The 14,308-nt window shown below is 46.3% G+C and overlaps 1 protein-coding gene across 3 annotated transcripts in view; it reads right to left on the bottom strand.

Annotated features, from left to right (window-relative positions):
- Positions 1–14,308, bottom strand: part of Mindy4 (MINDY lysine 48 deubiquitinase 4) — a 112,401-nt gene that overhangs the window by 60,610 nt on the left and 37,483 nt on the right. For all 3 annotated transcript variants that reach the window (XM_037203775.1, XM_028864101.2, XM_028864102.2), the window contains exon 6: positions 1,393–1,448. In XM_037203775.1, the coding sequence (XP_037059670.1) occupies positions 1,393–1,448 (56 nt within the window). The remainder of the gene's footprint in view (positions 1–1,392; positions 1,449–14,308) is intronic.

The raw sequence follows: 14,308 nt of genomic DNA, 5'->3' as shown, positions 1-14,308 counted from the left end.
CCTTATCCTTGTCTGATTCATCCTCCAAGGCAGCAGAAGAGGGTCCCCTCCTTCCAGAAAGTACTTCAAATGGCCTCTAGGAACTGCCCAAAAGCTTCCCTTCCGAGGGGCGTTCCGAAGGCCGGGAACTGTGTCTAAACAGAGTCACTTTCATCTGAAAAGCTTCAAGAGCTGCACAACCCAGAGGCTCTGAGTGACGGAGCTTCTTGACTGCATCTTTTACTCTGCACAGCCATGGGCAGAAACCTGCCCTTCCTGGGCTGGGCCACATCATCCCCACCAGCGGTTCCTGGTGATTTCTGAGGCTCTGGTACCTCTGAAGTGTGTTACACACGGCATAAACAAGCCAGCCTCCATGATCAGAGCCCCGGCCTGTACTTTCAGCTAGATCAAAGCTCACTGTTGACTGCACGTCCAAGCCAGGAACTTCTAAGAGTACTCCTCTCCTCCTACAGCTTAAAAGGGAATGTTTGAAAGGGAGAAAGAGGCAAAGTGAGTGAATCGCTTCTATGTGCCAAGAAAGACCAGCAGGTAAAGGGCTGGCTTCCAGGAGAGCAGACTCAAGAGCACTCAAGCTCACTCTTTCATGGCCAACCCTGCCCTGTCATTGTCCACTCCAGAGTTCCTACCAGACTCTGTCTTCGAGGATTACAGACAGAAAGAAACTGCTTCAAAGCTAGAGTGGAAATAAAGGCTCCACTTTGATCTCAGAGTGCAGCGACAGAGATGCAGCCACTGTGTGAAAGGCATGGGGCTGAAGCGGAGCTCCTCACCCGTCCCTGTGCATTTTAGACCTCAATCACACCTATGAACCCTGTAAATGGACATGCCACCCCAGGCGGAGCCACCTCAGATTCTGGCCCGGAATTATCTTCCAGAAACATTCTAAATGGCCCCAAAGAGCTCCTGTGCCTGCAGCTGTGCAGTGCGGGCCCAGAGAGAAGCAACCGAGTCTCTGTGGGATGGTCTGGTTTGCTGTGGGGAAACAAGCTATTCGTTGGTTGGTTGGTTGGGTGGGTGGGTGGGTGGGTGGGTGGGTGGTTGGGTGGTTGGTTGAAGCTTGAAGCTTGAACATTGAAATCCATCCTATGCCAAGTCTACACAGCCCAATGCAGAGTCTTGCCACATGCCCCAGGCTGGCCTCCAACTTGGGATCCTCCTGCCTTAGCCTCCTGAGTGCTGGGGTTGCAAAGCATGTGTGACTACATCCACCTATATAACCAATCCCTCTTTTAAAGAATGAACCGTCCAGAGGAGAAAGGCAGGCAGTAGATGGAGACACTGAAGGAACAGAGCACCATGGCCCTGAGGTGGCTGGTGAGGAGTCTCCCACCAAGCCTGGAGGGAGCCCTGCCACTGCCTAGACACAGCAGAGGGATGAGCCTCACCTACCTAGCAACAGGGCATCTGGTTCATCACTGGCCTTTTCAGACATCAACTGATTTTCCCTGAAAAAGAAAAAAAAAAAAGAAAATGTCAGTGTGGAAGAGAATGCCAGAGGCACATAAACAGTACAGGTGACTGCAAGGACTACCTGGCCCTGATACCCAGAGAGTGCCTTGAGCAGGCTACATGCCAACGAAGCTCACTGGTCACTGGGATACACTGGGGACAGGCAAAGGGCAAGTCTTATCATCAATGTGTCTGCCCCATCACTCATGATTTCAAAGCTGAGTTTGCTTATTTATTTCTTCCCTCCCAGCTTCCCTGGAAATCCATATGCAGCTATTTAAAAGAGGCTTCTGGGATGTGCCACTGTATGTAAAGGACACTGGCCTTGTGGTTCTGATTTCTGATTTGTGTGAGTGTACGTGTGTGTGTGTGCACGTGTGCGTGTGCGTGTGCATGTGTGTGTGTGTGTATTCAAAGCCTCCACCCACGTAGTAAGCTCCACTTAGATTTGTTTCCCCCCATCATGCATCAATCTGAACTAAAGGAAATAGAACACATTGAGAGCAACACTCTTACATCATTCTCCAAAAACTCATTTACTATGTCGAAAATGACAGTTCTTTTGAACATGGCATTGAAATATATTTTCCTCCACCGTCTTTGCAGGCTAAGATATGACTGCAGGAACAATCATAGTCTCGCCACGGTGCCCTCCATTGAACTGGCTTCCTCCTAAAGATGTATGAAGGGTGTGAGTGAAGACAGTGTAGGACACACAGTTCTCAGACCCTGTGGGACTCTGAGTTTCTCTGCAGCTCCAAAACCTCCCTCCCAAGCAGACTGCTCTCCTCCTCCACACACCCCATGCCCATCCCATTCAGTGAAGCCACTGTATTTCATTCAAACCCAAAGAACCTCTGAGTCCGGTGCCACCAGGACCTGACAGGTGTTTGTGAGGACCATGGTGGAAGAATGCACTGGAAAGCTGGGGAGAGGAGTCTACAGAGGCAGAGCACCCCGGCAATACCATGAGGCAGAACTGAGCTGCACCACCATCCAAAGTCTCTTCCCACAGACTCTGCCCAGCTCATCTGCTCCACTGCAGGGGCTGAGGACCTGGGCACTGTGGTGAAGGGACAGGGAGCCCAGGAACTGGCAAGGAACATGAGGCCCAGGCACTGGCCAAAGATGGCTTCTATAGTCCTTGTGAAGCATTTCAGGTGGGGACAGCAAGGGCATCTCACAAGCACTCCAAGGCCACCAGGGCCTTCTTAAACCCACTTGGCTCTGCTCCTTCCTCTCTCATGGTATCTCAGCAGCCTCTTAGTGCCATCTTGACACCCAGAGTGGCTTGTCCACAGTCCCCACATCTTCCTATGACATGTGTGCAGAGGCCGGTCTGACATGAAAGGTCCCTGCTAACCCTCATCACCATCACCTACAGCAATTCCGTATTCACCAAAGTAACCACAGCATTAACAACAAATTCCCCCTGGTTCTTTGGATTATCCCAGGCACTAGACCATGTGTTTTGAAAACCTCCAAGGCTGTCTGTCTCTCAAAAGTGCCTTTTGAAGTAGTTATTTCCCTGAGTCTCAAGAGAGGTTCGGCAGTTTTCCGTGGTTTGGATCAAGCAAGTGGCAGCACAGGAATTTAACTGGAGTCACAACTCCAAAGTAAATGGCAGTAGCCATCTCACATAACTTCCTTCTAAAACAAGAAGCCGGCCTCTTAAAAGTGCTCTGCAAGGTTCTACGTGACCTGCCCACTTCTCCCCAGAGGCCTGCTGAGCCCCCACACTCCACCTGCCTTGCCCTGGACTGAGTATCTCGGGACAAGCCACTGGGCCTTCTCATACACTATGCCCTTTACACTGAATACCCTCTGGCAGATTCCTAGTGCCCTAAAGGCCAACTGCAGTGCCCCCCCCCACCGACAGCATGCCTTCACTCATTCATGCATTCACACCCCCAGCACAAATGAAGGGCTTCCTATTAGGCCTGTCTCCCAAGGGGGAAAAATGTATAAGATGGTGTAGCAGGCTAGCCCACCAAGATGTCCACATTCTAATCCCCAGGACCTGTAGCCCTTATCCCACAGTGAAAATGGGCATGTGAAGGATCTGAGATGGAGAATGATCCTGGGTCTCCAGGCAGAAACAGTGAGGTCACAAGCCAAAGGAGCCCTGACCCAGAAGAGCTGACAGAAGCTGAAACAGGGTTGGCACACTTTGCAGATGGGAGGCTGAGCCACAAGCAAAGGATAGGTGGGCCATGGAGGGTAGAAAGGCAAGGACACGGGTTCTCCCTCAGAGCCATGCCAACTCTTTGGCATTAGCCCAGTGAAACTGACTTCAGCCTTCAGAACCAGGAGCCATTAAATTCATGTTGTTTCCATGAAGTGGAAGCCTTAGTATGGCGTCCAGGAGGGAAAGAGGACTGGCAGTATCCTCTTGTCTCCCTGAGTCTCAGATGGACGCACAAGCCAGTGCTCCAGAGAGGAAGCTAAATGATGCAATAACCCTCACAGAAACCAGGTGACTTACACAAGGCCGTGCAATTTAGAACTGCCAACACCGGGCCCCAAACCCAGGCCCCTGGTTTCAAACACCTCACTCGGTTTACTCCTTTCATTGGCACACCCTGTCCCCGCCAGGGACCTCTATGGCATCCTAGGAATGGTGGGGCAGAGTCTCAAAGTTCCTGGTAGCTCATGAGAGGGTGGGACAGCATGTCCACTGAGCGGGGAACAGCAGGGCCTCCCCTGGTCATGGGACTTCCACCCAGAGGGCTATCCATCAGCTGCAGGAGGAGCTTTGTGCCCACGTCCCATAGATCTCCTCACCAAAGGGGACCTCGAGTGTGCTCACATGTGGAGAATGTGCTATTGTTCCTTTCATGTGGCCCTTTGTGGCTAAGCATTGCAGAGTTTAAAAGGGCAGTTTAAAAGTGTGTTCTCGCCTTTCAGTGAAAATGACTAGAAACAACAAAGACAAAAAGATAAATCAAGGCTTCAAAACGTTTTCTCCAAGTGCCACTGTGCAGACAACCCAGCAGCTGGAATCAAGGGCCAATGGCAGATAGGCATTTTGTCATACCTAGACGACCTCCACCCCATGTCTGTTCCTCATCACATTCCACAGAGGGAGTCAGGGCTATGTTCAGTACAGGACCAGGACTTAGTCCCCAAGGAACTGAATCCTTGTTTGGGTAGAAAGAGCCACTGAAACTTGCCCAGAGGGGTCCCATGGGAATCTTCCAAACAACCCAGGTTGCTGCCAAGATTATAATAAGATGCTCTCCCAAACTGACAGCAAGACTCCAGTGCTGAAGACACCGCCCACACAGCTCATTCACATGGAGAAGCTGAGCTGGTACCAACATAGAGCCTTTACCCTACATTCTAGTGTCTTTGGTATGGGAAGGTCCTCTGTAGACCACCAAAGGAAAAACATAAACACCAGCCCAGCCACAAACCCTCTGATCTACAATGCTGTCCTGCCTGCAAGATATGCTAGGGCAATGGTGGCACAAAGCTTGTGGGAGTCACCAACCAACATCTGATGTGACTTAAGGCCCATTCCACGAGACAGAACCCATACCCGACACTCTTGGGGTGATCAAGAACCAGAGACTAGATAGCCCAGGGACCTAGGGTAAAATGAAATTCTGCTGTTCTTTGATAATAACAGTAAGAAGTAGCAATAAAATGGCTCCTGATGACATTCTACTAGATTCATAGATCAGTGCCTTGCTCAGTCATCCTCAGAGAGGCTTCCTCCTGCAGCAGATGGAAACAAATACAGAGACCCACAGCCAGACACTATGCAGAGAGTGAGAGACCTTGGAACACTCATCCCTAATGGGATGTCACCATCAAATTCTTCCCCTCGGGGCTTAGGGAACGCTTCTGAAGAGGAGGCACAAAGAATGCAAGAGCCAGAGGGGACAGAGAGCACCAAGAAAACAAGACCTAAATCAACACGATCAACTCACATGAACTCACAGAGACTGAGGCAGCGTGCATAAGGCCTGCGTGAGTCTCTTAGGATATATTATGTGGGAAAAAAAAAAGTCTGTTTTCAATAAAAAGGAAAAAAGAATTATATTCAGTGTATATTTGGACAACTAGGTATTATGCCTAATTATGTTTCCTTCCCTCTACCCTCTACTCCTCCAAGTTCCTCCCTACTTTCCCTCCCATCGGGATCCACTCCCTTTCTGTCTCTCATTAGAAAACAAGCAAGCTTCTAAGGCCTAAGCAAATAATAGAAGTTGTTTTGTTTTGTTTTTAGTGCCACCGGGGGATCTGGGGCTTTATACCTGCCCTATCTAAATCCATACGACTGCAGGCAAGGTGCTTGCGCTTTAAGGAAACAAATTTCCTTGGGGGGGGGGGTGCTGAGTGTCTCTATTCACCATGTGGCAGTGAACAGACATGGGGCTATGAAGAACTGATGCATCCTGGTCTGAAAAAAATCTTTCCTGCCCTGGCATCCCAACACCTTCAGAAGCAGTTCATCAGTTCCTAGCACAATGCGGACAGACAGTGCCTCATTCTTCTATGTGGCCATTGACACTTGACCAGGTTAGTTATGCTTCAAGGAGAGGTGTCTCAGGAGAGCAAGGGCATCGATCCCTGACCCTTACCATCCTTAATGAAATACCACAACCCCGAGGCAGTGGAGTTCATTGGTCCCCATTCCCATGGCACAAGAATCTAAAATCTAAGAAATTAACATAAATTTTTCCCACATCAGTGATATCCCAGCACATCCAAAAGAGGTAATGTAAAAAAGGATTTTTTTCTAAGGCAAGGAGGGCAGGAAGCAATCTCTCAAACACTAAACTTCATGAGTGCATAGTGAAAGCCTACAGACACAAGCAGCATGCTCGGAGCCGAGACACCAGGGCAACCAAAGAAGCACTTTACACTGGAGAGTAGAGGGAGCGGCTCCTTAGAGGGACAGAAATCGTAAGAAAGAAGATACCACGGAAAAAGCAGCGAGCAGCTTTGAAGAAACCTATGCACACATGCAATACTGAAAAAGAGCCATGAGCCCGCTACGAGGGAACAGAACAGAGAGAACAGGATGGAAAAGTTCTCTATAGAACACTCAACAAATACGTGCAGGTGTATTGAAAAGAGAAAATCACCACTTTATAGCAATTTGGTTATGTACATAAGAAAATCATTACCAGATGCTAATACCACTGGATGAAAGACTTTTAAGAACAGGGTTATTTACATGGCCTGTAAGTGGATTGCTTATTAATACAAAAGGGAAAGTTATCTCCTTGGTAATAGAGTAATTGATACACATTGAAGTGTGCCCCAACTTAGTGTCACCCAAAATAAAAGAGTGACATTACATTAATGATGTGGGGTAAAGGGCAGGGTACATCTTAGTCACATCGTCTCTAAAATGAGAATGCTTAGCAGAACTACCCAGTATTGAAGCAAACCATCCAGAAAGGCTCCAAACCTGTTTGAGTTAATAGGGTAGGCATGTTAGTCAATGCAGTGAATAACACTTGAGGCAGACAGACTAAAGAAAGTAAAGCCTGAAAGAACAGTTTGGGGACATGTACGAAAATCTGATCAGGGTCTATGCAGATAAAAAGAGGTGCCTCCTTAGTTCAACAATTAGTAAATGGGACCTCATGAAACTAAAAAGTTTCTGTAAGGCAAAGGACACCATCATTTGGACAAAGCGTCAGTCTACAGAATAGGAAAAGATTTTTACCGACTCCACATCCAATGGAGGACTAATATCCAAAATATATAAAGAACTCAAGAAACTATATATCAAAAAAATAATACAGTTAGGGGTTGGGGATTTAGCTCAGTGGTAGAGCACTTGCCTAGCAAGTGCAAGGCCCTGGGTTCGGTCCTCAGCTCTGGAAAATAAAATAAAATAACAACAAAAAATCCAATTAAAAAATGGGGTACAGATATAAATAAAGACTTCTCAATAGAGGAAATTCGAATGGCAGAAAAACACTTAGAACTGTCTAGCCATCAGGGAAATACAAATCAAAACTACTTTGAGATTTCATCTCACACTTGTCAGAATGGCTAAGATCAATAACACAAGTGACAGCTCATGCTAGTAAGGATGTGGAGTAAGGGGAACACTCCTCCACTGCTGGTGGGAGAGCAAACTTGTACAGCCACTATGGAAATCAGTGTGGCAATTCCTCGGAAAGATGGGAATCAATCTACCTCAAGATCCAGCTATACCACTCTTGGACATGTCCCCAAAGAACACTCCATCCTACTACAAGGACACTTGGCTCAGGCGTGTTCACTGCTGCTCTATTCATAATATCCAGAAATTGGAAACAATCTAGATGTCCCTCAACAGAAGAATGGATAAAGAAAATGTATTATACAATGGAGTATTACTCAACTCTTTAAACAATGACATCATGCCAGACGGTGGTGGCACATGCCTTTAATCCCAGAACTCAGGAGGTAGAGCCAGGTGGATCTCTGTGAGTTCAAGGCCAGCCTGGTCTACAGAGCAAGATGCAGGACAGGCACCAAAACTACACAGAGAAACCCTGTCTCAAAATACCAAAAAAAAAAAAAAAAAAAAACATGAAATTTGCAGGCAAATGGATGGAACCAGAAAAAAAAAAATCATCCTGAGTGAGGTAACCCAGACCCAGAAAGATAAATATGATATGAGTTTGCTTATATATGGATATTAGTCATTAAATAATAAATCATATCATTATTTATTATTAGCCATTAAATAATAATAATAAATGATAACCAAGCTACAATCCATAGACCCAAAGAGGTTAGGCATAAAGGAAAGGGACTAGGAAGGACACATGGATCTTCCTGGGAGGGGGAAATAATAGGTTTTATGGGTGGACTGGAAAAGGGATGGAACTGAGATCAGGTGGGGAGGGGGAGGGGGCATGGGGTTGAGGGAAGGATTATGGGAAAAGACAGCTGTAATTGAGGGACCTTTGATGGGTGATATGGAAATCTAGTACAGTGGAAACTTCCTAAAATATATGAAGTAGATCCTAATGGAAGTCTCCAAATAATGAGGGAGAAGGAGTCCCAACTGGCCATCTCTTGTCACCAAACAAAGCTTCCAGGACTGAGACTGGGATACATCCAATTGAGTTGTTAGCCAAAGGGGTCCCATGGAAATTCCCACACAACCCAGGCTGTTGCCAAGACAATAGGTTGTTCTCCACTAACTGAGAGCAAGGCCCCATTGCTGAAGACAACACCCACACAACTCATTGAACTTGGAGAAGTCAAGCTGGTGCCTACAGAGAGCCTTCACCCCCATGTTCTAGTGTCTATGATATGGAAAGGTGCTCTGCAGGCCACCAAGGGAACACCAACCCAGACACAAAACCTTTGATGGACAATCTGTCCTGCCTGCAAACTATGCTAGGGCAATGGCGGCACAAACTTCGTGGGAGCAACCAACTGATGTGTGATTTGACAAGGCCCACTCCACAGATGGAACCCAACCCCGACACTGCTTGTGTGACCAAAAACCAGAGACTAGAGAGCCCAGTTCTCTAGGGGAGAAACAAATACTACTGGTCTAAAAAGATAAATAAATAAAACAACAATAAAATGACGCCTAATGATATTTTGCTATACTTATAGATCAGTGCCTTGTTCAGTCATCATCAGAGAAGCTTCCTCCTGCAGCAGATGGAAATAAATACAGAGACCCACAGCCGACATTGTGCAAAGGGTGAGAGACCTTGGAACACTCAGCCCTAAATGGGATGTCACCATCAAATCCCTCCCTTCAGAGCTCAGGGAAGCTCTGAAGAAGAGGAGGCAGAAACAGTGTAAGAGCCAGAGGGGATGGAGGACAGCAGGAGAACAAGGTCCTACAAGTCAACTGAGCAAAGCTCATATGAACTCACAGAGACTGAAGCAGCGTGTGCAGGGCTTGCACGGGCCTGCACCAGGTTCTCTTTGTATATACTATAGCTTTCAGTTTAGTAGTTTTATGGGACTCCTGAGTGTGTGAATGAGTGGGTCTCTGATTCTTGTGTCTTCTCTTGGGCTCTTTTCCTTCTGTTTGCCCTGTCCAAATTCAATATGATAATATGTTGTTGTTATATCTTACTATGTTTTATTTTGTTCTGTTTGGTTGCTATCTCTTAGAAGCCTGTTCTTTTTTAATGAGAGACAGAAAGGGAGTGGATCCGGATGGGATGGGAGGTGGGGAGGAACTGGGAGGAGTAGAGGGAAGGAAAACTGTAATCAGGATATATCGTATGAGAAAAGAATCTATTTTTAATAAAAGGGGAACAGAAAGAAAGAGGCGCCTCACTCTCCTACGTCCACCACTGAACACTTGGCCAGATTAGTTACAGGTTACAACAAAGGCTATAGATAATATTACTAGGTTTCTGTGACCTTCCCTGAGGGTGATAATGGCCCTGTGGCTGGGTAGAAAATGTTGCTGTCCTTAGGAAATTTGAGCTGAAATATCATGATACTGACTTTTATTCTCAGTAAAACAGTGCGTAAACAGAAACACATACGGACACATCAGTAAGAAGCACAGGACAGACAGATCCTGGCAACTGCTGGATTGAGGGGACAGGGACACAGGGGTTCATTTTCTTCAGCTTTACTGCAGGTTTGAGCTTTTTTATGGTAAGTGGGGAGAAACCTTGGTGAGTTTAAACAGCAGATGGGAAACGAGGAGGGGACATCAGGAGTTAGGGAAGGACAGTCCCCACTGGGACTCAGTCTGGACGAGAAGCTGCATGGAGGAGCAAGGAACAGACACGGAAGAGAAAATGCTGCAGTCCCAGGTACACTGAAGAGGAGCTTCTGAAGGAAAGAGAAGACAGAATGCAGGAAAGCACTGAAAAGAAAACCGCTAAGAACTTCCAGATACGAATCTTCACAGACATACAACAGCCTCAGTGAGACATGTAAACATAAATGCACATCCGGACACTTCATAACTGAGATGACCAGAATGCCACAGAGAACAAGAAAGCTCTAGGGAAAAGGTAGGATACCTAGAGACAACTCCAACAGAGGCTTCTCAAGAGCAGCAATGGAGGTGGAAGACACCTTCAGAGTGGACAGAAAAACAACCACCCGTTGGGAAATTTCCAGCTAAAATTAGCAAAGGTAAGCCGAAGACAGTCCTAGGCAAAGACTCTCAAGTTTATTCTCACAGACCTTCGCTGAGCAAATTACCGAAGGGCCAAACTTCAGGAAAAAGAGAAGAGAGCTATAAGAAACTGGAAAACATTGAAGTAAAACTAAATGATAATGGACAATAAAAGGCAATAAAAGTAGTATCAGCCACACCCACCGGGAACACTAAAAGCAAAGGGAAACGCAGCTGCAGACAAGAGACAGAGAAACAGTAGCAGAAAGCGATCGCCAGGCTCAATCTTCTCCTTCCTCAGGGGTAGATCAATCAGTCCTGAGCTGTCAAGCTGATCATGATAAAGATTTAAGAGTGGCTGCAGAGACTAGAAGAACAGGTTGTGTAATCTCCAAATCTAAGGAAACGTGCCATCAGAAAGCAGCTGGGCAGTTTCTTGCAGGTTTAGGCTGACCCTCTGACTCTGCAGTGGTAGTCCTAGGCACATGAGCCCAAAGAAGACAGGGATACCATGCACAGGAGTGGCCACACAGCATACTTACAGTAGCCCAAGGGCAGGAGCTCCCTAAATGCCCATCAGTAGGTAAGTAAAGATACAAGATACTATCGTGCTGCATAAAAGAACAGGATACTGAGCTAGCTACAATGCCAACGAGCCTCAAAGGAATCAGAGAGACACCGAAGGTCACATACCACACAGTCCCATTTGTGTGAAATACCACGCATTGCCCTGTGCCTGGAGCTAAGAGACAGGGGGACAGAGAGGAACTGCCAAAGGAATGAATAAGGAATCTTACTTGAAGGGAAGAAAATGTTTAGAACTGTAGAGTTGGTGGTTATATGACTGTACTAAATGTTTACAATAGTCAATTCAAAAAAACAAAAATAAAGAAAATGTAGGGAAATGAACGTACACAATATAACAAGACAAAGAAAAGCTATTACGTCAGTAACTAAGGAAAGCAAGCTGATTAAACTTGCAATGAAAACACAGACATTTGGGCTGAAGCGATGGCTAGAGGGTAAGAGCACTGGCTGCTCTTCCAGAGGGTTCAAATCCTAGCACCCACATGGTGGCTCACAACCCTCAAACATGCCCGTTCCAGGGGATGTCCAGCGCCCACTGCTGGCCTATGTGGGCACTGCATACATGTGCTACACATAATACTCATATTACTGCCCATACACATAAAATGAAAATAAATAAATCTTAAGACACTCAGACTGCATTTTTCTTGCTACTTGTGTGTTCTTTCAAGAGAAATGACATGATACAAAAGTTTAACAGCAAAACACAGGAAATATGCCACTTGTATACCAGCCATTCTAAAGTTCCAGAGACAAAAAATGTTATCAGAGGAAATAGATTTTGGAATTAAAACATTATTAGTGATAAACCTATTTATTACAGAATTAAAAAGTGAAAATGTAGCCACCATGAATCCCTCCTAACAGAAGTCCCAAAATATAGGATCAAGGCTTTGACAGAACAGAAAAAGAAAGTGTTCAACCTGTGAATCCAGTAGGAAATTTTAGCACACCTCTTTCAGCAAATAATACCTCAAATGGGAGGGAGCAACTAAGAAAAAGGAATACTTGAAAGTCAAAATAACATGCTTGATTTAACACAGCCAATTATTAAACAATATATATTCTTGGCAAGTCCTTAGGGCTTAATTTTAAAAGCTGAACACATGCAAGCTGAAAATCTCAAAATAGTCCAAGCTGTACTTCTGACTGCAAAGAATTTTTTTAATCCAATAATAAAGAATAGCTCCTCTACACTCCCCCCAAAGAATAATCCATGCATTAATAATTCTAAAGAAAAAATAGTAGAAAATAGAAACATTTCAAAGTGGTTAATACTAACAACTCAACTCTGGGGAGCAGGTAAGTGGTTAACAGCAAGAAGTGAGTGGCATGGGGAACCTGCTATTGTGAACAAGTGGACAGCAAAGAGCCAAGCCCCGAAGCAGCGGGGTCCCCAGAAGAGGCAGACCAGAGGAGGTAAGTACAGCTTAAAGGGAACAAAACGCCTGGTGTGGCAATCCCCAAGCTAGTTCTTTGGAGAGGCTAACAGAAACGCACCTTTGGAGTCCACACTATGCCAGCCCAGTTCATCAGAACTGACCAGGAGAAAGGATGGAGTAAATAACATTCAGAAGTCAAGGGGGTTAAAACTAAACCTTTTAAACAGAATGTCTTCAGTAAGAAGCAGATAAACAGGTTCAAACAAGGCATTTGAAAACTAACAAACTGGATCGTCTTCTAGAAAAATCCCCAAATTGGGCTGGTGAGACAGCTCGGCGTGTAAAGGACTTGCCATACAAGCCTGGTGACCAGAGCTCAGACCCCACAGAGAGCTGGAAAGAGAGAACTCAACCCACAAAGCTGACCTCTGAGCTTTGTGTGCACACACACACACACACACACACACACACACACACACACACACACACACACAATTTAAAAAGAAAAGTCACAAAATTGACTAAAGAATGAACAAAAAATCTGAAACTATAATCATAAAATTTTTTAAAAACTGCCACCAGGCAGGATGCCTCGTGCCCCTATCCCCAACAGGCACCCTCAGAGAGTGGAGGCCAGAGGGTCACTCAAGCCAGAATTCAAGAGCGGCCTGAGCAACATAGTGATGCCTGGATCTTGAAAATTAAATACCTGCTTAAAAATGTTTTAAAGTCATTTCTATTTTCCACCTTCACACACACACACACACACACACACACACACACACACACACACACACACACCAAGAGGTCTTGCTGATTTTGCCACCAAATTAACAGAACTCTGCCAGGTTCCACTCCAGTCTGACCCTGGGCCCCTCTTGGCCAGGAATGCAGAGCACCCCTGAAGCCCTGTGCGGGGAGGCAGATTTTTTTGCCTTCTTGTGCGTCACTTTTCTCATTGATAAAAATCTTCCCTCAAAGCAGGTTCTGCCAACTGAGTGACTGTGTCAAGTCCATACAGAGCACAGCCCCCCGCCCCCCCCCCACACACACACACAGCAGCTGCTGCGAGTTAGCTGAGGCGCGGGACGACACAAGGACAGCCTTGACTCCAAGAGACTCACACGTGGCCACGGAAGTGCAATCTAGGAAACAAACCCCTGGACAACAGCACTGGCCATGAGTCTGGGGAACGTTATGACCCCACAGGGATGCAAGAAATGAAGAGCAGAAAATTCAGTAATGTAATTCACACCAACACAAGAGAGATTTAAAATTACGAAATAACTCCAACCGATGCTGAAAGGCACTTGATAAGAACAGATACCCCCAGACAGTCCTAAAGACGACTCTGGGCAACTGGAGGGAGGGGCTGGCTTTCTGAACCCTGCGTTCACATCCACGGTACCAAGTGTCCCATTCAAGGTGCACTTGAGGCACGGAACAAGGGAATGGACCCTGACATCAAGAGCCAGAGAGGAATCTGGCCAAGCAGTCAAGGAGTGCACACACCAAAGAAGACTGACGTCACCGGCTGCATGCTAATTGAGTCATGCCGCCCCCATTTTACCTGAGGCACTCTAGGGATGCTAATCTGAGGCGTCTTTGAGGTACTCTAAAGATGCTAACATCTGGTGATGCTGGGCTTCAGCCCTTCAGGCACATCCTACCCCAGAGCCCTCAGAGGTGCCCTCTGAGCAGCTGGGTGCTATTTTCCTACATTTCCAGCAGAAACCTTGCACTTAAAGACTGCCCTGTAGAGAAGCCCCAGCCTCTGTGCATCCCATCCTCAGGCCAGCTGATAGGAAAGGCTTTC

Source organism: Peromyscus leucopus, chromosome 3, assembly GCF_004664715.2.
Source record: "Peromyscus leucopus breed LL Stock chromosome 3, UCI_PerLeu_2.1, whole genome shotgun sequence".
Taxonomy (NCBI): domain Eukaryota; kingdom Metazoa; phylum Chordata; class Mammalia; order Rodentia; family Cricetidae; genus Peromyscus; species Peromyscus leucopus.
This window is presented reverse-complemented; position numbering and strand designations above follow the sequence as displayed.